The sequence below is a fragment of the Ochotona curzoniae genome, unplaced genomic scaffold (genome assembly GCF_017591425.1).
Source record: "Ochotona curzoniae isolate NIBS_2020 unplaced genomic scaffold, NIBS_Ocur_1.0 patch120, whole genome shotgun sequence".
NCBI classification, from domain to species: Eukaryota; Metazoa; Chordata; class Mammalia; order Lagomorpha; family Ochotonidae; genus Ochotona; species Ochotona curzoniae.
The window spans coordinates 686,526-711,430 of NW_024466663.1; the positions used below are offsets into that span (position 1 = coordinate 686,526).

Genomic DNA, 24,905 nt, shown 5'->3' on the forward strand with positions numbered 1-24,905 from the left:
GTACTAGGATCTAGCCCTGCTAGACAAGCCCCCAGCCTTAGCTTTCACATGGACTGGTGTGTGGTGGTCAGCATTGTTCAGTGGTAACAAGTTCTACACAGGACTCACAAGTGGGCTGGTGTATCAATCTGACCCATACAGATCATCCGGTCTCAATCCTCAAAAACACTAAGTCCAGTACCCTCGCTTACCTTCAAGGAAAAGTTACCCTGGTGTTGGGAGTCCATCAGGATTGATTCCTCACCCACATGCGCAGTGGCCTCAACATGGACATACCTAGGCAGCAATTCCACATCCTCAAGATCCCAGAGTTCACTGCTGGATGGCCAGTAGGCAGAGCCAGGCACCAAATGGCACATTTGCCCCGGGCCCAGCTCACTATGTGGTTGTGTTGGCTGGAACTAGGGCCCGAAGGATGGAATTCCACCACACTCGGGTGTGCCCGGCAGCTGGTGGCTGCTGGAAGTTTTGTCTAACCAAATCCCAATGTTGCACTCCTCTGGAGCCTCCCACCACATGATATTGGTGGTGGGTGGAGCCCAGGCCTGCCTTGTTTCCAAGAGATCCCATCCCAGCATAGTCAGCAGGAATGAACAGTAGGGATGAACAATGGAGGTGCACAATGAAACAGGATGCTGCAGAGTATTTGTGAGCAGAATAAAAACCTAAGCAGCATGGTGCATCCTCAGACAGTGGGTTTCAGAGAGGACAAGTAGAAGCAAGGAATACAGCAATCCCAGAAGTTAAGGTATTGAGCCTGGGCCCAGCTCCCTGTGTGGTGGTGGTGGTGGCTGAAACTAGGGCCCCAAGCATGGAATCCAGACTGGCCTGGGTGTTCCCAGTAGCAGGTGGCTGTTGAAAGTTCTTATAAATTAAATTTATACAAATAGTTTCTGTTGCATTTTTAGGGGAAAAAACAAAAACCTCTTATGCACTATATTCCACTGGCCTTAAGTAATACCAGACAATTGCTTCCTTCATTTACAGGTATAAGAGCAGCCCCTCTTTCCTGGATATCTGAATTCTCCTTGGACTCCCATCAAATCAGTGTATTCTGCATTTTTTCCACAGACTTACATCATGGTTCATATTTGAATTACAGTGGCAATATGGGCAGACATGTTAGGGTCCTCAATGATTTATGACATAAGCAGTCTATTTTTAAATACTTATCCTACTATTGAGCCAGACTACTGAAGTCACTTTATTGAAGGCAAAAGGGCAAAATAAGCTCAGGGAAGGAAAAATATGTGACTGTTCTTGATCTGACATAATCCAAATTCCAAAATGTTGTGCTGCAACAAATATAGGGTTTGTTTGATTAGTAGATTAGTTCCTGGGAACTATCTTAGCAGTATTTGCTCAAGGCTTTCAACTTTGAGCTTAGAAATAAAGGAACCCAACTGGGAGGTCAGTTGATGCATTTCCTTTGCTATTTTTTCAGAGGAAGAATGGAAAGTTTTATAATGCTGTGCTCTCAGGCTGTCACTGTTTAAACAAACAAGGTCTCCTTGACATGGGAAAAAGCTGCCTTGGTTCTTTGCCTACTGTTTGTCGTGTGATAAGCAGTGGACTCAATTCTAATACATCTGGAACTGTGTTACATCTGTCACTTGTCTTGAATGATCATTCAGTGGACTGTGCCCTGATTGCATTTGACAATACATGTTTGTTAATTTACATGAGTGCCTGGTAGTCTCAATGCTACTCTGTAGTGGAGTATGAAGAAGAAACCACGCTCATGGGCTCCTTAACTTCTGGGATTGCTGTATTCCTTGCTTCTACTTGTCCTCTCTGAAACCCACTGTCTGAGGATGCACCATGCTGCTTAGGTTTTTATTCTGCTCACAAATACTCTGCAGCATCCTGTTTCATTGTGCACCTCCATTGTTCATCCCTACTAAGGGGCTGTTCCATGCCTAACTTCCCATTGGTTTTATCTATCATTTAAGGCTAAGCATATTCTTGTGTTTTATCCCTGTCTTCCCTGAGTCATCCCAGTCATTTCTCTTCCCTATTTTAGTAATTTTCTGTCTCTTGTCAGTTTATGCTATTTACTGATAGACGTAACATTACCAGCCAGCCTTCCCTTCTAGACTCTATAGCCTCCACGTTCTTCTTGAATGCAAGATCACCATAAACCAGCACATGCAGACTTCCCTCTGCACATGATCAGTAAATGTCAAAGCACTGCTTTCAGTTTCACTGGATTTAAACCTTTACTCCTCTAATCTTGTTTTGTAACAGTTACCGTACCACTTAGAATGTTCTTCTCCTTACATTGCATATATTCCTTTACAGTGCTTACCTCCTTGTCTTTATTTTTGAATTCCCTAACAAGTAAGGGTCAGGATTTATAGATAATAGTGTCACCCTTGGGCCTCAATCTAAGACTTTGTGTTTTTTTTTTTCACTGAAAGAGTGTAATTCTCAAGATACAATGAAAAAAGAGAAAATGGGTGTGGTAAAGTAAGATACATGTGCAGTTCCTTGCCAACTCCTGGACTGGAAGAGGTGATTAATCATAGTGACATAATGTGCCAAGAAGGCTTAGGGAAGACAATCTAAGGCAGAATATGTGACACAGCCAAGCATCAACAAATGCATTTAATTCCCTAATAATTCATTTATGGCCTCAAATTATACCTCCAATGGAAAGCTATGTAAGGTCTATAACTAAGGTTGGCCAGATGAATGATAGTCATACAAAGGAAGTTGATTATGAAATATCTGAAGAGGAGAACGTGTCAATAATTCCTCTCTCTATTACAAGCTCGTATTGTAAAATTGTACTGAAAGACAGAAATCTCATTCAGAGTACCATACAGGCAGTTAGATAGCTGTCTCTAGGGTGGCACTGGATATAAATTGTCCAAGTCAACAGTAATTCTGTGAGCATGGTGTTAATCCCCTCTTCCCTGAACCCTCAGTACTGTACCCATAATTGTTTCTGCGCTGTCTGGGATATGAGCATAGCTGAGCATAGCACAGAGCTGCTTGACTGAAGGCTTTGTCTGCATTCATCTTGTGACATTAAGAACTTGGCAGTATCTTTTCACCTTAGACAAATTCTAAGAGCTAGGTTCAATTCTTATCCATTTATATAGAAATTCCATGTGTGTGTAAATATCTTAGCTTGTTTTCCTTTTTATTTTTTTAAAGATTTATTTTTATTATTTTTTTTATTGGAAAGGCGGATATACAGAGAGGAGAGATAGAGAGGAAGATCTTCCATCCGATGATTCACTCCCCAATTGAGCGCAACGGGCCGATACTATGCCGGTCCGAAGCCAGGAGCCTCTTCCGGGTCTCCCACACGGGTGCAGGGTTCCAAAGCTTTGGGCTGTCCTCGACTGCTTTCCCAGGCCACAGGCAGGGAGCTGGAAGGGAAGCGGGGCTGCTGGGATAGAACCGGCGCCCATATGGGATCCCGGGCATGCAAGGCGAGGACCTTAACCACTGCGCCACTGTGCTGGGCCCTTAGCTTGTTTTCTATGTCTTAAAATTTGCAATAAGAAAAATAACAATGGTTGTAAGTTTTTGTAAAGTTAATTATTTTAAATGAGCAGAGATCAAACACTTGAGAAGAAAATGGCTCAGAAATTGGAAAGAAAGCATTATGTTCTGCTACAGTTAGTTGGTGTCTGGCTGTTTCATTTTCCTCCTGAGTAAAGTAGGAACCATCAAACTCAGAGCATGCGAACATCCTGTACAGGAAAGGGATGCTATGTGGAGGAGGTGAGGGGGGCACTCAGCAGCCATTCTTTGAATCCTTTGGTGAGTTCACTTGAATACATTAAGAGAAGCAAGTCAAGGGCTGCAAAACAACTCTTCTTGGATGCCTTCCAGCCCTCTTCACAGAGCTCAGGAAAAGCTCAGCTAAGCCACATGCATTTTATGTTTTCCTGAGGAAAGAGTCTGCCTGATGGTCACTGGGTTAAGGAGTCTCCTCAGCAAGTTTTTATACAGATGCTAAAACATTCGCTTCACATTTTCCTTTGTATGAAAGGAAGCCCAAGGGAGGGTGTTGCATTTAAGTGCCAGCTGGAGTGGTGAGGCGCTGTGAGAAGTGAAGGTGCCCCGTCAGCTCCCAGCTACACAGAGATGTGTGTATCTCTGTGTGTGCCTGTAGTGTGTATCCGTGTGCATGCCGGTGTGTGTTTCAGAGATGAGAGTAGTGTGTGTGTGTGTGTGTGTGTGTGTGTGTGTGTGTGTGTGTGTGTGTGTGTGTGTGCATTTGTGCGTTTGTTTGAAAGAAGAGAGAGTAGTTGAAGGGTTTTTGTTTTTCTTTTCCTAAAAACATTTTTTAAAGTAAAAACTAAAGCATTTGCTGTTCATTTACAATAATGATTTGGAGTGTTCAGTGAAGCAAAAAGTCGTTTTTGAACAGATTTTGCCCTTTCCTTGGCCTGTCATACCCCCATTGTGTTTCTTTCAGCCCTAAGATTTACACTGAGTGAGTATTAACAGAGTACAAACCTGTAGTCATTGCGATTTGCATTCTGCTGTTTCGATTTGCATTTACTTGCTGGGAATAAATTGTTCCTTTGCTCGATAATATGTATGTCTAGATTCCTTGCTTATGTCTCCCCATAGGAATCATGTTACTTTTAAGAAATTTTACCTTGATCACCAAATTGGAATTTTCACTTTCATAATTAATGTTTTTCTACATTAACATTTTCCTTACATCTTCGCTGTGGAAGTTATCTATAATTACATTAGAATATTGTTAACATATGAATCATATAACACTCCTTCTAGGTTTAGCATAAACCTCTTTTTCTAGATTTCTGCTTCTGTTTTGGTAGGGATATGCACGGTACTGTTTCTTTGGTTATCTGGTTAATCTGTCTGGCTAAGAATTCATGGGCTAAATGATTGTGAGGTTTTCTATTTTAAATATCTTTAAGGGAAGCTAAAAGTTATATTTAATTTGATTTTTTCTCACAATATCATTATGGGAAAAATGATTCGGTAGCCTAAATTTCTTTTTTCTGATAGGAAAGAGCATGTAACACTCATGAACAAGTTTTTAATCACTTCTTACAGGCTTGTGTCTTGGTATGTGTTTAAACAATTTATGCAGAATGTTTGCAAACTATGCAAATATATAAGATGAAAATTAGCTGGATGCTTATAAAGCCAATTCTACCACAGCCTGATGAACCAGCGCCACCTGCTGCACACAAGATTTATTTTATGTTTGGTATTCAAGAAGAATCTGAGGTTATCTATGTCTGGGTCAATTTACTGAACATGTTTTCTAGTTTGTACGTGTGTGTATGTGTTGCCATACTTATTCATATTGACAGCAATGCTTACCTAAGAATGAGAGAGAAAACATGTAAGATGTGCAAACAATTAAAAAAATGTGAACTGTTCCTTTATGCTTTCTGTGATGTGTCTTTTATTCTCCAAATAGGTATAATATATTGTCTTTTTTAAAAATGTTTATTTGTTTTTATTGGAAAGGCGGATATACAGAGAGGAGGAGAGACAGAGAGGAAGATCTTCTGTCCAATGGTTCAACACCACCCCCCCACCCCAGCTGCTGCATTGACTAGAGCTGCTCCAATCCAAAGCCAGGTGCCTCTTCTGGGTCTTCCATGCAGGTGCAGTTCCCAAGGCTCTGAGCTGTCCTCAACTGCTTTCCCAGGCCACAAGCAGGGAGCTGGATGGCAAGTGGAGCTGCTGGGATACAAACCGGCGCCCATATGGGATCCTGGCGTGTGAAAGGCGAGGACTTTAACCACTATGCTATCGTGTTGGGCCCTACATTGTCTTTTACATATTCTGCTGGCATAAGAGTCAATACACAATGCTTTCTAGAATAGACCATTTTAAATATTTCATTCTAGGGTACCTGTAATTGAATTTTTATCAAATAATTATATATTTTAAACCATTCACTGGATTGTGCTTTCCCCTTTTTTAAATTCCTTTATCACTTAAATCTGTAGTATAAAAAATGGCTTCTAATATCACAAAACTATTTACATAACAACTGATAAAACAGTATGCTTTTATTAGATTGGGACCATTAATTATTCTTTTAAATGTTTGGGTTAATCTCATCTAGTTGTTACATTAATATACAAATACATGACAGTAGATCTAATGAAAGAATTATTTTTTTATCATTCGCATTCATTATCATTTTCAAGGTCTTAACTGGCTATGGCAATTCCCATCACTCATGGTGCTGCTTAGAGTATCATTCAGATCTGGCTTCCCAATTATCTTGCAGAACATACTCATATTAAATTATATTTGTCGTACTGATGCTTATTTATCTATTAGTGGAATGTCATATATCCTAAAAATAATAGTATGTGACATTTATCAAGACTTTGAACTCAAATAAACTGAAATAGAGTACAATTTGTTTCTAAATCATAAACCAAGTTCATAATTGTACAATTGGTGTATATCTGAAACCTAGGCAAATAGCCGAGGTGGTTTCAGTTTTTCATTCTAACTTGAGATTTGAAAACCAAAATACTGTCAAACTGCACCTTTCTCCCTCTTCTTTATATTTTTAATTTTTACTTATTTTATTCTAATTTTGCTCATTGATTTAAAACTATAACAGAATGTTTTCTATCTTCCTGTCATTATGTTAGGTGCTGTAGATTCATTCTGTGGTTAAAAAATAAGTCCCTTGGCTTTAGTGAGACCTCATTCTCATGAAAAGCAATGTGAGAGCAATTCTAGAAGAAAAAGGACATGAACGTTGGGTATCAAATAAAGTGAACCGAAGATCAAAAGGAACTGAAGGTTCAATAGTGAAGTGAAATACCAAAGAAAGTCAAACTTCAGGGGTTGGGACAAATCAAGGAAGACTTCCTGGAGCAAAGAAATTCTGAGCTCAAGTTGCAGAAAAGATATTGTTTTTCAAGAGGATAGCTAAAGGAAGAACATTTTAGGAGAGAACATAGGACTTTACAAGAATAAGGACATGATCAGGGAATCCAAAGTTGTCCAGCTCACCTGAGAATCAGTACTGAAACTGAAGTTCTCAGACAAGTAACTAGCTATTAAGATCATTAATAAGGCTCATGTATATGAGTTTGGAGTATACTCTGGATATGTCGATGTTTGAAAATATTTTAAGTGAAGAAGTGACTGTGAGTGGGAGAATGGAGTCACCCTGATTAGAAGCATCATTCTAGCACACTGTTGAGGGAGGACTTGAGTAGAGAAGGACTGGAGAGAGGGAGACTGCTTATGGGGAACAAACCATGGGACTGAGAGAAGGGAAGATGAAGTTGAATGTCTTGTGGATTACCAATTTATTTGAGAAAATTGTTTCATAATCAAGATAACATGAAAACTCTAAGAGGGGTCCATGAAAACTTTTGTTTAAGGCCTGAGAGGAGTACAGTGGTGGCACACACTGAAACACACAGCAGCACAGGTGCAGTTGCAGGTGAGGAATAAACAGAGAGAGGAGCAAGTTTACTACGAGTATGTTGAATTCATCCTTGTGGAGAAAACATCTGTGAGTGGCTGGCTGTATACAAGTGTGATTCTGGGCAAGAGGAGTGAGGCAAGAGACTACAGTTAGAGATCCTGAAATATAATTGGTATTGATCCTTAATAGTGTGTATAATTTCACTGAAGGAAAAAAAGTGGTAAGGTGTTCTGTATTCTAAGACATTTTTATTTACCTACTGCATTCTTCTTGCATTCTCCCTCAGAGGACTGGTATGAGCAGCTGTACCCCCTCATCCTCACTCTGAAAGACTGCATGGGAGAAGTCGTGAACCGAGCCAAGCAGTCCCTGACGTTTGTGCTTCTCCAGGAACTGGCATACAGCTTGCCACAGTGTTTGATGCTCACACTGAGAAGAGACATCGTCTTCAGCCAAGCAGTAGGTGCCCGCTATTGTTTGTGCAGAACAATGTGGGATTGTCACTCATCCATCCTTGCTGCTCATGGACTTTTCCTTTCTGCCATTTGATTGTAAAGATCTGATACCCCAAGGTCCCCTCATGCATATGCATGAACTGAATATCACATGGGGATAGTTTATAAGAGTTTAAGTATGTGTCTCTAAACTGGGGTTTGTGAAGTGTCTTGGAAATGAAGAAAACCCATTCTTGTATTATGATATAGGGAATGCCATAACAGTTGGGAACTACCTTGCAATGTAAGTGGCCAGCTCAGACTTGGCAAAAGAAATCATTTTATTTATACAACTTCCTTCTAATATATTTTTTTGTTTGTTTTTAAAGCTTAAAACATAAGACTTGATGAGAGGCTTGGCTGAACTACCTTGCCTGCCTATCCCCAACACTATTTATAACACCCCCGCCAGCATGCAATACAGAGGCACAATGCTGCCTGCCATACAGAGGCACAATGCTGCCTGCCTTCACACTTGTCACCCTTGTGGGTGAGTTTTATAGATGAAACATATGGAGGAAAAGAAACAGTGGGCTTCCCTCCTAAGCATTCCAGGGATTGAATATATTATCACCAACTCTCCATGCCATGCATTATCCACAGGCAATCTAATGATAAATGCTTCCACACAGGATCTAGACATGATTTCTGCCTTCTACATACTTCTCTATTGTAGCCTTTGAATGGCTGTGAAGTGAGTACTACTGTATCTACTCATGCAAAGAGCATTTGAAATTATTATTAAACAATTTCACTGTTATATGGTGGATAGCAGATGAACACACACATCTCTCTGGTTCCAAAGTCCACGCCGTGTCCCATTCTGCAATATTACCAGCACAAGATTTCATTTAGTACCTTGCTAGAGCAAATGATGTCAGCTTGTTTCAGTATGCCTATGTGAATAATTACAGTTTGCTGTACAGATTGGCATTCGTAAATTCAATTCATGATGCCTCTAAAGTCTTAAAATATTTAAAACTCTGAGTCTCTTGATCTTAGTAAATTTCTTCAATTTTTATTTTAGCTTGCTGGATTGGTTTGTGGTTTTATCATCAAATTGCATTCAAGTTTAAATGACCCTGGATTCCTGCAGCAGCTTTATACCGTGGGATTGATTGTACAATATGAAGGATTGCTAAGTACATACAGTAAGTATGTTGTAGCAGATGTTAAATTTATATTCTTATAACTAAAAATTTTAACATATAATATTTTAACATGTAAGTAAAAAATACGAATCAAATAAGAGCCAAACTATTGTCATACCATACATTGCAGAAATAAAATAACATAGTTTTCTCATTTATTCACCTTGTAACTTACTTTTGCTTCTCATTATGTTTGAAAATAGAATTATGGATTTTTTTAGAGTGGACACTTGAGGAGCCATCTGTCTTTTGTTTAATATGAAAGGCTCTTTTCCAACATAGTTTCAATGACTTGATATAAAAATCTTAACAATCTAATGTGTAGAATTATGCTGTTCAATACAGTAGCCTCATGTGGCTTTTTAACAGGTGAAATGCATTTTGTCCAATTCAATATGTGTGAGACATGCACTCTGGACTTCAAAAGACTAATAAAAAGAATCTCATACTAATAAGTAATAGTTTTATATTGATTTATAGTTGTGACATTTTGGATATCTTCGATTGGATAAACTATATTACTAGCATTAATTTCACCTATTAGGTTTTATGTTAAAAATGTGACTATCAAGACATCTAAAGTTACATTTGTGGATCACATTACATATTATTGAACATTGCTGGGGTAGAATCTTAATTATCTCCTTTTCAGATTTTGTCAGTGTATAGAAATATAAAATGAGCCTGAGCCAGGGCAGCCAGTCATACAGGTAGCCATCTCCAATATCTGTGTGAATCAAACAGCAATCTCGCCCATGAAAGAAGTCTGCGCTACACTTTGTTTCCTAATGGAGTTAAAACCTCGCTCCAGCCCTCTGGCCGATGATTTTTTTAGTTTCCTCAAAGTGTACACATTGACTTGTGAAGTCCTTTTAGATGATTCTTATTTCACTGATGAAAACCTTCCATCTCGGAAGAATAGCATTCAGAATGGATTCACTGCATTCAGAATCTCATTCACTAAAAGGCTAGACTAAATCCCAGCAGGGAGGTATAGTAGCCATGACATTTTATTCAGATAGTACGTTTGTAGCTCAGTGTATTTTCTTTCGTTTAGGTGATGAAATTGGAATGCTAGAGGACATGGCTGTTGGCATTTCAGATTTAAAGAAAGTAGCATTTAAAATCACTGAAGCCAAATCGAATGATGTCTTGCCAGTCATAACAGGAAGACGGTAAGAGATGCCCCATTTCCTTAAGACTCAACTTTTTAATGTATTTTGCATGAACTCCTCACAAAAGAGTCAAGGGGAATTTCGACACAGTTTGGGAAAAAGTCTTTTGATCTTTTTTTTTCCTGTTAAATAGATGCAGGTGACCTGACCAGGGGAAGTCTTTTAAAAAGGTTCCTAGATGTTTTTCTGAGCATTAATACATTGTAATGAACTCAATATGGTAATGTTCTCCCATGATAATGAGACATTCAAAACAATAGCAAGTATGAAAAGAACAGGATTCTCTTTATTAATTTGTGATCTAAAGCTCTCAATGTTTTTACATTTGCGGGAATCATTCAGTTAATAGCGTCATGCTTTTTGAAATGACTTTAAATTAAATTCAGTAAAAGCAGAGACATTTTAGAAAAGATATATTCCTGTGTCAGGGGCATTTGCTACCATTTTTCTTAATTATTTTTGACAATTCATTCAGACTGTGAGATTTCCGAGAAGCGTTTTGAAATAAATAGCTTTGAAGGTCAGTGTGTGATAAGCAAAATATCAAAAATAAGAATGATTGTATGTGGCATAGGCTTGCAATAGAAGAGTGTTAGTCTCTGATAAGTTGATTGCATCAGAAGTTCTCCAAGTTTCAACCATTCTGGTGTTAGCACTTTTAAAAATTTCCAGATGTTAATAAGAGTTGGGGAGAAGCACTGTGTATAACTTCTACCTTTGTCTCTCTTCCTCTGTATAACTATGTCTTTCAAATTTAAAAAGTAAGCAAGCAAGCAAGCAAACAAATAAGTAAGAAATAAATAATTACATTTTTGAAAACCCAAAGTGGAGCCAGGACACACACCCAGCTACTCTGCTATGTGGAACAAGTACCCAGGAGGAGCCTTAAACCACAGTACCAAATGCTCATTCCCAAATCATGAACTTGCAAGCTTTGATAGGTGAGTAGGATCAGATGAGCTCATCCAAGTGTCAGCGAATGACCCTATGACTTATTGGATGCTAATGTCTTTAAAAATAGAGACCAGTGAGACACAAACAAGCTTTCTGTCTTTTGCCATGTCATGCCATAAACTTTGCCAATACCGAGGCAATCACTGAATACAGGCCCTTTTTTTTAATCAGAACTTTGAGCCAAATTACCTTCTCTTAACAAATTGAAACAAAAACATAATTAAAAATTAAATATAGCCATAGATGACAAAGTATCTATTGTAAAGGCTTATGTTTTGTAGTTTATAAAAAACTTACATATCAATATGAAAACAAAATCCTGATTTAAAATGTGTAACATATTAGAACTGAAAAGATGTAAGTATGATTTATAAACACATCAAAACAAAAATGGTGCAGCCTCGTTGAAGATTTTGGCAGCCTCATAAATCAAGTTTCAATTGTCATATGACTATTAAAATAATTAACCATGTTTGCACAAAATTCTATAGCTGAATCTTTATCGAAGCACAATTAACAATAGCCAAAAACCATGTGGTAACTCAGGGACTATCAACTGTCACATGCATGAACATGATCTAGAAATAGGAGGCTGGTTTTAAGCACCAGAGAGAAACAAAATGCTAGTAGTGTTATCCAACATGATTCTTTACTTAGGAGAACCAGTACATTCAATCAAGAGACTATTGATTCCAATAGATACAAGCTTAATGAACATAAATTGATGAAACTAGTGTACACAAATAACTCCATGGCTAAGAAAGAAATTGTACTTATAACCCCCTTTAAAATAGCAGAGAGGAATCTCAAATACTATGGAATTAACCTAACCAAAGATATGGAAGACCTCTATAATGAAAATTACAAAACTTTAAAAAAAAAGTAATAGAATAAGACATTAAGTGATGGAGAAATTAACCGTGTTCCGGATGGGCAGGATCAACATCATCCAAATGTCCATATTACCGAAAGTAATGTACAGATTCAATGTGATCCTGATAAAAATCCCAGCAACATTTTTCTCAGAAACAGGAAAGATGATACAAAAATTATCTGGAAACAAAAGAGACCATGAATAGCCAAAGATATCCTGAAGAATAAAAATCAAGGTTGAGGAATTACAATTCCAGACCTCAAGACATACTACAGTGCAGGGGTCATCAAAACAGTCTGGTTCTGATACGAAAACAGAGCAGACGATCAATAGAACAATAGAAACCCCAGGAGGGAACCTACATAGGAGTAGCTAACTAACCTTTGTTAAGAGAACTGAAAATAATCCAGGGGCAAAAGTCTGGTCTCTTCAACAAATGCTCTTGGGACAATTGGATAATGGCCTGCAGAGATAAGAAGTAAGAATCCACCTGTCATCTTAGACAAAAATCAGCACTAAATGAATCAAACACAAAAATCTGCATCCTGAAACCATAAAACCATTGGGGGAAAACATAGGAAGCACTCTCAGAGACATAAGTATTGGGAAAGACTTCTTAGAAAGTCCCCAAAAGCACAGGTAGTCAAAGCCAAAATAAATAAAATGGGACTACATTAACTTAAGAAGCTTCTGTGTAGGAAAGGAGATGATCAGCAAAGTGAAGAAGCAATCAATGGAATGGGAGAAAATGTTTGCACACTACACAACTGACATGGGACTGATAGCTATGACACAGATAGCTTCAGAAACTCAGCAACAGCAAAACAAACAGCCTGTGAAGAAATGGGCAAAGTAAATGAGTAGATGTTTTTTCTCTAAAGAATAAATTCAAATGGCTAACAGACATACGAAAATATGCTCACACTCCCTTGCTGTCAGAGAAATACAAATGAAAACCATATTGAAATTCTACCTAACTCCAGTCAGATTGGCCTGTATTAGGAACTCTAATAACAGCATCTGCTGGTGTGGATGTGAGGAGAAAGGCACCCTCCTTCACTATTGGTGGGAAGGTAGGCTAGTAAAACCATCTGGAAGACAATATGAAGAGTGCTAAAAGAAATGAAAATTGACCTGCCTTATGATACAGATGTCCCTCTGCTGGGAATATGACCAATGGAAATGAAATCTGCATGTTAAAAGGGGTCATAGTCCAATATTCATAGCAGCATAATCAACAATAAAAAAGACATGGAAACAACCCACATGCCCATTAAAAGAGGAGTGGATAAAGAAACTATTGTATATTTACTCTATAGAATACTACTCAGATAGTAAAAATAGTGAAATTCTACCATTCTACCAAATGGTCCCAATTTGAGACCATTATGCTTAATGAAAGATGTCAATCCCTGAAGGACAGTATCAGGTTTTCTGTGATGTAAGGCAACCATTATGCAAAATGCAAGATCAATAACCCTTTTAATACTGCCTTTGCTACATCTCGTAGATTTTGATATTTGTGTTTTTATTTCATTCATTAAAAAAATTTTTTTCTTATTAAATTCTTCACTGACTCATAGATCATAGAGTAGTTGTTTGCTTCAAGAAGGTTTTTGATTTTCTTTCATACTACTTTCATATACTAACATGTTATTTAACTTCATGCTGCTAATTTTCTTTTTTTTCCCTCCTGTTGTTGATTTTGTTTTGTGGATTTTCATTTAAGCCAGTGTATAGGAACCTTATGATAGGAACTGCCACATCCAGATGTGGAGATAATATGCAGTATTCAACTATACTTTCAAAATAATGATGGACTCAATGAAACTATTAAATGTATCTTGAAAAAAGGATGCTGGATTCTTGTCATTGTTCATACCCACAATGGCAGAATACCCTTATGTATCGGAATGATGGACTTATCACTGATTATGGAGGACTGTTCTGTTGTCATGATTTAAGGGAAATCAGTGGGAGGATGGAGATTTGGAGATGGGGGAAGGGCAATTGCAGAACCCAAGGAACTGAATCAAAAAATAATAAAATAAATTTTTATAAAAGTGTGTGTGGATTTATAAATTGTTTTGTATCAAAATATACTGACATTTTAATAAAAATAAATAAAAAATTAGTACCATCTATTTCCTGAGTATACAAAAATGAGTTAAACCTGCCTCCTTTCCTGAATGAGCTCATAGTAATTAAAAGAAATTAAACATATAAGCAAATTCTTCTACTTCCTTATGCCAAGTAATTTAATAAAGAAATGAGTGAGTGATTTTTGAGTGAATAAACAACAGAACATAAGCACATAGCAGGCAAAAACCACATCAGTGCTGTGTTCTCACACTATTTCTTATAGCAGTGATTTCAAAAAAATGCATAATGCAAATTAAATATGTAATTCTTCCCTCTGTCCTTCACCTCCATCAGTGAACATTATGTGGTGGAGGTCAAGCTTCCAGCTGCGATGTTTGAGTTGCTACCTCTACAGATTAAAGAAGGACAGCTGCTTCATGTGCATCCAGTTCTTTTCAATGTTGGAATCAATGAACAGCAAACTCTTGCTGAGAGGTAAGCTTCAAGTATAAAATTGGTATTTGGTTTTTATTTACTTTTCCTTCTTTTAGTGAATGCTGAGTAAACCTGTGTTTCAGGAACACAGAACTTGGATATGAGAACAACATTTTCTAATTTATAGTACAAAGTTGTTTGGTACAGGGTAAAATATTTATATTGTGGGAATCATGTCTCAAGTGTAAATATTGCAAAAATATTGAGAAAAACATTGAAACTAATACTAATTCATGTAGCAGTTTTAGGTTTCTATGTTCATACTTATCACTGTTGTGAATTGATTTAATTTTGAAAAATTCATGGATTTGCAGTAAATCTAATTATCCTTTTTATAATATTTTTTGTGATTAATGTTACTGTCTTTTTGTAATAATTTTCTTTGTGGAACTACAAATGATTGTACATGATTCCAATGATTGATTGAAAAACTACTATTTTTGAGAAAAGAAATTTTATATTTTACATAGTTTATGAATAACAGCAAGTGTTGTGAATATTTAAAGTTCACATAACACAGTTATGGAGTATTTCAGCAAAGATGTTATCCATTGTTGCAAGGTGTGACTCGAAATGTTTCCACACAGGTAGAATTTTGGATACTTTCTTTGCTTTATACTTAAGATATTTTCTTGTGCATAACAAACTCTGTATCTCTCCTTCCTTCCTAAATAACCGTTTGAATTTGTCTAAGTTTATTTTCTGCATGACTTGTTAAATACATTGTAAGTTTTTGCAAAAATAGAAAGATTGTAAGCATTAGAGCCCTCTTGAATAGCAGTGATGTTCAAGAAGCCCACTGCCATCTGTTTTTTGGAAATTGTTTATCCTCCTCTACATCTTATCAAAAGATATTTCCTAGGCATCACCGATTTACATAATTTTAATTTGTCAGTAACAAAGTAGATAGCAAAGGTTTATATTTTATGCTAATTTCAAAGTAAGTGGAAGCTTTTAATCTCTGTATGGTACATACAAATCAGAATATAATTTTGTTCATTTTATTTTATAAGAAGCTCTCAGGGGCAATTAAATGTTTGAAAATCAGTATTCAAGATTTCTTTATATTCTAGTTATATATGAATATGTGTCTATCTAAAACCCCGAATTTACTGTAAGATATGCATGCAATCACACACACACACGTATGTATATGACTGATTTTAGAGCAAATTTAGTGTTTTAGATGACTAATATTACTGAAAATTATACAATCTGGGAAACGAATCAGTACTCTAAATTGGATATTTTACTATGTTGGAATGTAGAGATGTTTGATTTTGAATTAGTGAGTTAAAGCTTATGGTTGTGATTTTCAGAAATAAATGAGACTCGTGCATTTAAAGACTTTTCAAGGATTGGATAACACTGTATTTTCAAGTTTTTTTTTACACTGAATTATTTTGTATTATTCATGAGATTGTAACTACTTAAGTTGACAGTCACTTGGTTAAAAGATGTCTCTCCTAACCATTCAACAAATTTTATGTGTTAAAAAAGAATTTTTGAGAAACAAGATGGTGGAATAGGGTACGGACATGTTTAAGTAGACAGAAAATCATTCCCCAAAATGAGTTAGAGAGACTTCAATCCCAGCAAATAGGAGAGGACAGGTTGATGGCAGAGGGACACCTGGAGACGTATGGACATGGGGAAACAGCAGACAGCAGAGCAGTGTTGCAGAAACTAGATACCCCAGTAGTGCTCAGTGATCAGAGCTCTACCAGTGGCCAGGTAGGAAGAGGAGTTCACCAGGAGCTCCGTAGGCATAGAACTGACCATTCTACTGATTTACTTGATTGGACCATGAGCAGAAGCAGAGTGGCAGAACCCAAGCAGGTGGGTGCAGGAACAGGGTGGATTTCATGGCTCAGATGCCCACAAGTGCCATATCATGTAGCATTTTGTATATTGAAGAAAAGAAAAGGCTGTGGGGCTGAAATGACATCAGTGAACTGCACAAGTACTAAGCCAGGGTAAAGCTCAGTCCCGGCTCAATGCATTGAACTGGTCCCAGAAGATAAACAGTACCAACTTGGCATCCTATAGGAGATGCACTTTCTGGGACTATGGGAATTGGACATTTATTCTCTAACTGGTGCTTCCAAGCCTTCAGATACAGAAAGAACAGATAGTGACAGAAAGCAGGATTTCTTATGAGTTTGTCAAGTTAACAAATACATATTATGGTTTGAGTCATGCCATAATCACAGATAGAAGGGAGTAAGAAGGATAGGAGAAACAGTGATTCACAGATAAAACTGGCTGCCTTTCAATAGGATTAGAGAAAACAGGAGCTTTCTCCTGCACTTTGAATAAGGGATAAGAATCTGTCAACTCAATTAGGAAAATAGACACTCTTGCCAGAAAGTTAAGAGCAGGGGAGGTGCGGGGCAGAAGAAAGTGAGGGCTGCCTTGTTTGTAAAAGGAAAGTCTCAGAGGCATTGTTCACTGATGTTGAGGGTACATAGTGTAACTACATTCCCAAAAGATGTTTCAGAAGTAATAACGGAGAGGTTAAGTACAAAACTACAGAGAGTGTTCTTTACCCCCACAGGGAGAAGAAAGGCAGATCTGTTGGCGATGAAATGCATGCTAGATGAACTTTTCCAACATTTCAGACCTTTCACAGTACAAGGGGGCATGGGATGTGGCTAAACTTAAAGTTAACATGCGTTAAATGAATGGGAGATTTGACTGTGTTGTGGAGGGTACACTGAAAGGGGAGAAATTGGAAGAATATCATTTGACACTTTGAAAGCTTTGAGAGAGTGCAGAATGCGTGTTGTTAAATACCTAATAAAATGTGGCCCACCTAGCTCGGGCGGTAGAGCATGAGACTCTTAAATACCTAATATATAATGACAGAATCCCAGTGAGAAGAAACTGATGTTTAATTGACCAAAGTATAGTAAGAAGAGTGGCAGCAAATTAGGACATTTAAAATAGTGTGTAGATACTGAATCCGAGTTTTTATGACAAATATTGTGGATAGAATCATGTAAAAAAATTTTTTTTTCTTCCAGTTTAGAGTTATGTTGGGTTTGAAGTGGGATGGGAGAGTCACATTGAATGTTTCATCTGAAACTTAGAAAAGCTGGTTTGGGTGGAGATATAAGCTGGAAGCTAATTACACAGGATCCTTCTGTAGAATTGGACAAATAGACTCCAATGTTGAACTGGGAAAATTCTCAGAGGGAAGACAAGCTAAGTGAGGCATTTGAAAGGAGAGAGAGGACACTGCTGTGGAGACGGTGGTGTTACGGCCTGGGTCTGAGTGAACCAACCTCCAGGAGGTTGAAAGGCTCTGCCTGTGCCTGCAGACTGAGTGTGCTGGACTGCACACAACCCAGTGTCTGGCCCTGGTGTTCGGGACCATTCTGTAGACTCTCACAGGGAAAATGGAAAATCGGACAGATAAAAAGAGGAAAAGGGGATTCTTTTTAAATACATAGAGAAGTAAAGTCCCCACAAAGAAGTACAAGATGGACAAGGTAAATTGTTATTAGCTGAGTACCAAATAGGCACATGCACATAGACTCACACTTTATATTTGCTAGTTAATTTCTCTACACAGTTGATGGTTATGAGAATATTTAGGTGTATCAGAGTGGATTGGTTGAATCAGGTCAGTGGTGACTAGAACATCTTTGAAATCATCATTGTGAAGTATTAGTGTTGCTTTCTATGACAGCCTGCCTCCAAAAGTAAACTCAGCCTTCATGTAAAAAAAAATGTTAATTTCTAGTGCTAATTTATACTTCATAATTGTTTCTCTGCTTCTAATTTTAGGTTTGGAGATGTCTCTTTGCAAGAAAATATTAATCAAGAAAATTTTGAACTGCTAAAAGAGTATTATAAAGTATTTATGGAAAAAATGCCTCCTGATTGTAAGTATGCAAGCTACAGAAAACAGCAGTGTTCGTTTCTTGTTTATAAGTCTTCAGTAGAGGTCAGGTAGAATCAAAAAAATAAAATAGCATATATTGGGAAAATTAAAATGATTTTCAGTTCATCTGAAATAAACAGATAAGCAGAGCTGAAAACTTCATTACATTGATTTTTTAAAAATGTATCAGCTCATATTTTGACATTAATTTTAGTGCCATTAGAAAGTGCAAAATAGTTAAAATATGGAACTTACAAATAGAAATCTCCATTTATTCTAGGGAATTTTTTTCTGTAATACTTAACCATGTAAACAAGTTTAAGAAGCAATTAAATCTTATGTTACATTACACATATCACATATGTAGAAGGAAAAAATAAAATTAAGTTTGAGGTATGCAAGTTATTATTAACTGGCAGAGATGAGGTTTCCAATTTGCTGAATATTCTTATTGTAATATTTTATGTGAAGTACTTAAGGAGTCCAAGCCTTTATAAATGTTTTGCACTTTTAGATTTTTAGTTTAGCCATTTATCAGTTTTGCAATTGTTCTTTTTTTTCTGACAATAATAAGGCACATACCATTTAAGCAGTCCAAAGTCAGATGATTAGGAGTGTATTTAAATTCTTGTGTAAATAGCATTACTGTGTTGAGATACTGAATATTTCAAATTGATAAGGAATCAGGATATGCTATGAAATTTTTTATCCAGAATCAGTAATGAAAGTTGATGTGTCATCTAATCTTAGTTGATTTGTTCTCTAGTGTGTTTTAAGACTTCTTGTAACCAAGTCAATTTGCAGCAAAATATGCAATAGCATATGTATGTTCATGTGCTTGCAGTTCCAACTTAAGCTTGTATAATAGGATTACCAGATCACAAGTATTGTGAACCAAAAATTAATCTGAACAGAATGTTTTCCATTGTTATTATCTCCTAACCAATGCAGTATCACAACCATTTGCATAACATTTATAATGTACTAAATACCTACATGATTTAAAGTATATGACAAGTTATGTCTTGGCTTATATGTGAATACCATTATATGCAAAAGTACAATACCATTATATACAAAAATCCATGGATTTTGGTATCCATGAGAATCCTGGAAACAGCTCCTCCCTGGATAGCAAGGAACTGCTGTGATGTGTATGTAAGATTGGTACTGAAGACAGACTTGGCACTGGCTGCTCTCTCTGGGCACTGTGTGTTTAATGTCTTCCTCCCAGCTTTCTTGGTCTAGTGTTACAGCTCTCAGACAGTTGGTCTTCAGTCATGAACTAAGGCACAGGAAATGTTCAGGAGTTCCCCCCTTCAACACTTACCTGGGTTAATCACTGGTCTCTATGAATAATGGGAAATTTCGGTAGGATAAGTATCAGTGCTTCTTCCTCTTCCTTCTCTCATCTTCCCGTTGGGCTTGGTGATCACACAAGTGTTTGCTCTTTATCCCCGTTTATCCCCTCCCAAAATATTACAGCAGTTAAATTTCACAGTATCATTAAATAGGACAAAATGCAATAGGAATTTTCTGTAGATCTAGCATAAACTACTTAATATTTTAGAGGCATCATTACATAAGTCATAGGATCCTGTCCTTAATCGAAACTGCAGATAAAGTGTTTCTCTCTCGTTTGAAGGAGTTGGGATTATTGATTTCTCGCATTCTGTCTATTTCTCCAAAACAAATGCTCGTATCTTTTATATTTTATCCAAGACCAAGCAGAAGGGTGTTGCCATAGAGACCCATGGGAATTCCAGCACTCATGGGCTCCTCTATTATCATGGTGAGGGTGAGCTGCCTAGCATTGTGAGATAGGAAAGAATGAGTTGAAGTTTCTTTTTTTATGAAGATTTATTTATTTTTATTACAAAGTCAGATATACAGGAGGAGGAGAGACAGAGAGGAAGATCTTCCGTCCGATGATTCACTCCCCAAGTGAGCACAATGGCCGATGCTATGCTGATCCAGAGCCAGGATACAGGAACTTCTTCCAGGTATTCCACACAGGTGCAGGGTCCCAAAGCTTTGGGCCGTCCTCAACTGCTTTCCCAGCCCACAAGCAGGGAACTGGATGGGAAGTGGAGTTGTGGGGATTAGAACCGGCGCCCATATGGGATCCTGGCACATTCAAGGCAAGGACTTTTAGCCACTAGGCCACGCTGCCAGGCCCATGAAGTTTCTATGAGTTGTTGTAACTGTAATATTCGAAATCTCTATGAGAATTGCATGCAAAAAATATTTTTTAGAAAATAACATTTTTTTAATGAAAGTAAGTAGACCGTTTTCATATATAAAATTTTGCTTACATTTTCTTGGAGGCCATGTAAATATCTAAAACTTGTTCATTTTTGTGTATCATAAAAGATTCATAGGATGTGTTGTATGGTTGTGATAGCTTGTAATTTAATGGCTAAAGCAATCAGTAGATAATCTGAACTTCTTTCCAGAATTATACTTTCTGTTTCGGAGCATTGATCCTTTTCCTAAAAAACTGAGGGTTTTTTTTTTTTTCTCTGCTTGTTGCTTGTTTGTTGATGATATTCAGTAAGTTCCACTCCACTTGATTGTTCCCAGCATTTCTTGATTGTTGATTCATTGTCACAGATTTCATTTCTGCATTAAGAAAAACAAATTGTATTCTTTCAATGTCTAAAATTAGCAAAAGATATAATAAGTTTTGGATAATCAATTTTAGAGAAATTGTTTGATTATGTTTCTAAAACCCACACACAGAAAAGAAAAATACATATGTATTATAAGAGTGTCCCTAAATATAAAACAAGAATGACTAGGGGAACAATTTCTCTTCAAAAGTAGAAAAAAATGAATTCAGGCAGAAGAGAAGAATATATTTCAGAACAAGAGGAATAAGGACATAAATGCATAGGTGAAAGAAGAATGAAGATAAAAAATAAGCCATTTAATTTAGTGAATTGTGAATCACTAATTTTGGTGAAAGAGTTTTAATAAAAAAATCATGGAATGAAACTACACTACTAAACACAGGTTCAGTAGGGAAACAGTGTGAAAGCTGCCTATTTTGTAAAGTGAATACAATGGAAAAACATGAAAACTATTGTCTGAAAACAATACTATCAAGGGACAGGATTTTTTTTCTTCTCTGATTCTCTTCAATTCAGTTTTTCAAGATGGTAGGCTCCTGCATGTCTAAAGATAGGTAATAGTTTCAGGGTGGAATCTCTGAACTAAGTACCTATACTCTGGATCAGGGTTGGAAGGTTCTTGATTAAGCAGAAATGAAAAGACCTGTGGAAACAGCCAGAAATCCAAGAAGGAGCCCAAGAGAAAGCAGAAGGCTGGACTGCCAGTATGTGGCAGAGGCTGAGTTTTCCGAACAGCAGGAGAAAGTCCTAAAATGTGTATTAGTCAGGTTTTCATTGCTAAGATTAACTACCTAACAAAAGAAAGCTATTTATGAAAGAAGGTGGCTTATTTTGTAGTTTTGGAGGTTCACAGTTCACTATCAGGAAGACCGTAATTGTCCAGCCACCTGATGAAGCTGGAGTGCGACAATGGGAGAGCACAAGTAAAGAAAGGATAACATAGCAAAATTGAAAGCAGAGAGAAGGGTGTACAAATCCCAGCTTGGTCTTACATCCATGCCTCTCAGGAGAACCACCTTCCAAGGTCATGCCCTATGACCTAACAACTGCCCACTAGGCTGCAGCTCCCAAATATCAAAATAATTGTTGAAGTTTAAAAAAAAATAGATTGTATTATTTATTAAAGAGTTAAAATGAGGAGAGAGAGATTTTTTCCACTTTTCCATCTGTTGTTCACACCCCATACAGCCACAAGTTTTGAGCCTGATCCAGGTTGAAGCGAGGAGTCAGGAACTTCGCTCAAATCCTCATTCATTCACTTCTCCCATGTGGGAAATAAAGATCTGGTCCTTAGACTGCTGCTTTTTCAGGTGAATTACCACGGAGCGAGATTGGAAGGGGAGCACCCAGGTTACAAATGGGTGATTTGCTAACAGGATATTAACATCACAGATGTTATATATGGCATCATAACATCATCTCTCCACACATCATACTTAGATCAAGTCTCCATTATGAATCCATGAACCATTATTAGTAACTGTGTGATTGATCAGTAAAAATAAATAAATAAATAAATAATAAGCAACAAACTTCTAAAACACAAGCTCTTGTGGAATGCATAGATAAGTGTTCAGCGTAAACCCAAAGGTCCTTTTAAGAAAGTTCATGGAAAATGGAATTAAATAATGTTTAATTTAGTGTAAAACATTAAAAGGTATGCAGTCTGTATACAGTACACATTTTGCATTAATTTTTTGAAGACTTTGTATCATGATTTATAGAAAAAGAAAATGTGTCAGGTTTGGTGGAAGCGCCTTTAGTATATTGACAATTCCGGTAGAAGCCACTCAGAACTCTTTGAGGGTTGATTTTTTTGTGTACAAATGAATTACGAAGGGTTCAAAATCTAGGTTAGAGTTGGTCTTCAGAGCTGTGCTGCTTCATCACTGTCTCTGCTCTCCTAGAGTCCTAAAAAAAAAAAAAAAGAAGAAGAAGAAAAGATATGTTTATTTTCGTTGGAAATGCAGATATACAGAGAGGAGAGAAGGAGAAACAAAGGAGAAACAAAGATCTTTCATTTGGTGATTCACTCCCTAAAAGGCCACTGGCCTGGAGCTGAACCAATCAGAAGCCAGGGCCCAGGAGCTCCTTGTGCATCTTCTGTGTGGATGCAGGGTTCCATTCACTGCTTTGGGACATTCCCTGCTCCTTTCCCTGATGACAAACAAGGAACTGAATGATAAGTGTAGCAGCTGGAATACAACACCCTTACAGGATGCCAGCACTAGCAGGTGGAACATTTGCCATTTGAATCACCACTCCAGCCACCCCAGAGACCTGTTCAACAGTTTCGGAAGAAAAAATAACCTTTAATACAAATCTTGTTCAGATCTACTTTTTGTTAACTTTAGTAAGATTAATCTAATTGCAGATCAATCATAATTTTCTCTGATATCTTGTCAATGCTTTTAGTATAGTTAGTGTGTGGTTTTTTTAAAATATAGAATGTATGAAAGCCATGAATGCATAACGAGAACTCCAATGTTTAGTTTACTGAACTAACATTTGATTAATAGGATGAAATTTTGTTAAAGCTAAGGCATTTTGTGCCCTTTAAATTTACATTTTCAGTTAGGATTTTTCATGCTTTTATGATTCAGTTTTTTGTAACTGTCCTTTAAAAATAGATCAATGAAACAAAATTAGGTCAAGTCAGGCTAAAACAAGGGAAAAAAATTTTAATCCCAGAATTTATATTAAAAAAAAATAGTAGCCCTGCAGTGAGATAAGTAAACCTGCAAATGAGAGCTTTGTCCAGAAGCAGGTCAAAAAGAATTTACTAAAAATGCAATTTGTATTGTCAAAGAATGGGCTAAATCACTCTTGGTATTTTGACAAAATTGCCATATGACCATAAAAAAAAAAAAAAAAAAAAACCTTTTCCAAATATAGAAGGGAGCTCTCTAGCAAATCAGGATAAGTTTTTTTGAACAGGACAAATATGCACTAGCATATTCCCCAGAAACAATTGGATCTTGTTTCCAAAAGAAATGAAGAGAACACCATGGTATCATTCACAATCACACTGCATGTAAAATAAACTTAGGAGCTGCTTTATTCAATTGCACTTTGGACACAACACATTGTTTAACACCAGAATCACTGAGATATGTCAACAAATGTGTTTTACTATGAATTAAAAAAAAAAAAACGAGGAACATGATATAAATTAATTGTTGAAATAAAGTTGGTAATAAGTCATTGAGAAGAGTTGAATGCATTCATTTTGGCAGTACATATACTAATATTGGGTTGAAAAGAATGCAATGATATTTGCTGCACTTAACAATGAAAATTGGAGCTGGAATTGTGGCATAGTGGGTTTAAGCCTCAGTCTGTGATGTTGGCTTGCCTTCTGAGTGCCCCTGAGTGCCAGTTGAAATCCTGTATTCTTCACTTCTAACCTCATTCCCTGCTAATGCACCTGGAAACCCAGGTCATGGGTGTTTGAGGAGTGAACCATTAGATGGAATATATTTTCATATCTCTCATTCTCTCTGTCACTCTGGCCTAAAAGACTTCAAAAACAAAAAAAATTAACGCCATTTACATGGATATTTCCTTCAGTTATTGATTGTTTCAGGAGCTGTGATCCAAACTAGAAATTGTGATAGAATCAATACTAACATCTCAAGGTATGTGTTCCTGCAGAGAAGGGCAGCGCTCCATAACCAGGAGGTTAGGTCTGAATACCTAGCCATCACTGCTTTCTATAAAATTGGGGTTAACATGTGTGGA

General features: G+C 37.0%; 1 protein-coding gene across 5 annotated transcripts in view; it reads left to right on the forward strand.

Moving 5' to 3' along the window:
• LOC121166309 (inositol polyphosphate 4-phosphatase type II-like) overlaps window positions 1-24,905 on the forward strand; it is a 329,961-nt gene that overhangs the window by 284,923 nt on the left and 20,133 nt on the right. For 4 of the 5 annotated variants that reach the window (XM_040995445.1, XM_040995446.1, XM_040995447.1 and 1 more), the window contains 5 exons: window positions 7,704-7,876; window positions 8,939-9,062; window positions 10,120-10,237; window positions 14,502-14,642; window positions 18,435-18,532. The exons of the other annotated variant lie outside the window; for it this stretch is intronic. In XM_040995445.1, the coding sequence (XP_040851379.1) occupies window positions 7,704-7,876; window positions 8,939-9,062; window positions 10,120-10,237; window positions 14,502-14,642; window positions 18,435-18,532 (654 nt within the window). The remainder of the gene's footprint in view (window positions 1-7,703; window positions 7,877-8,938; window positions 9,063-10,119; window positions 10,238-14,501; window positions 14,643-18,434; window positions 18,533-24,905) is intronic. 5 annotated transcript variants of the gene reach the window in all.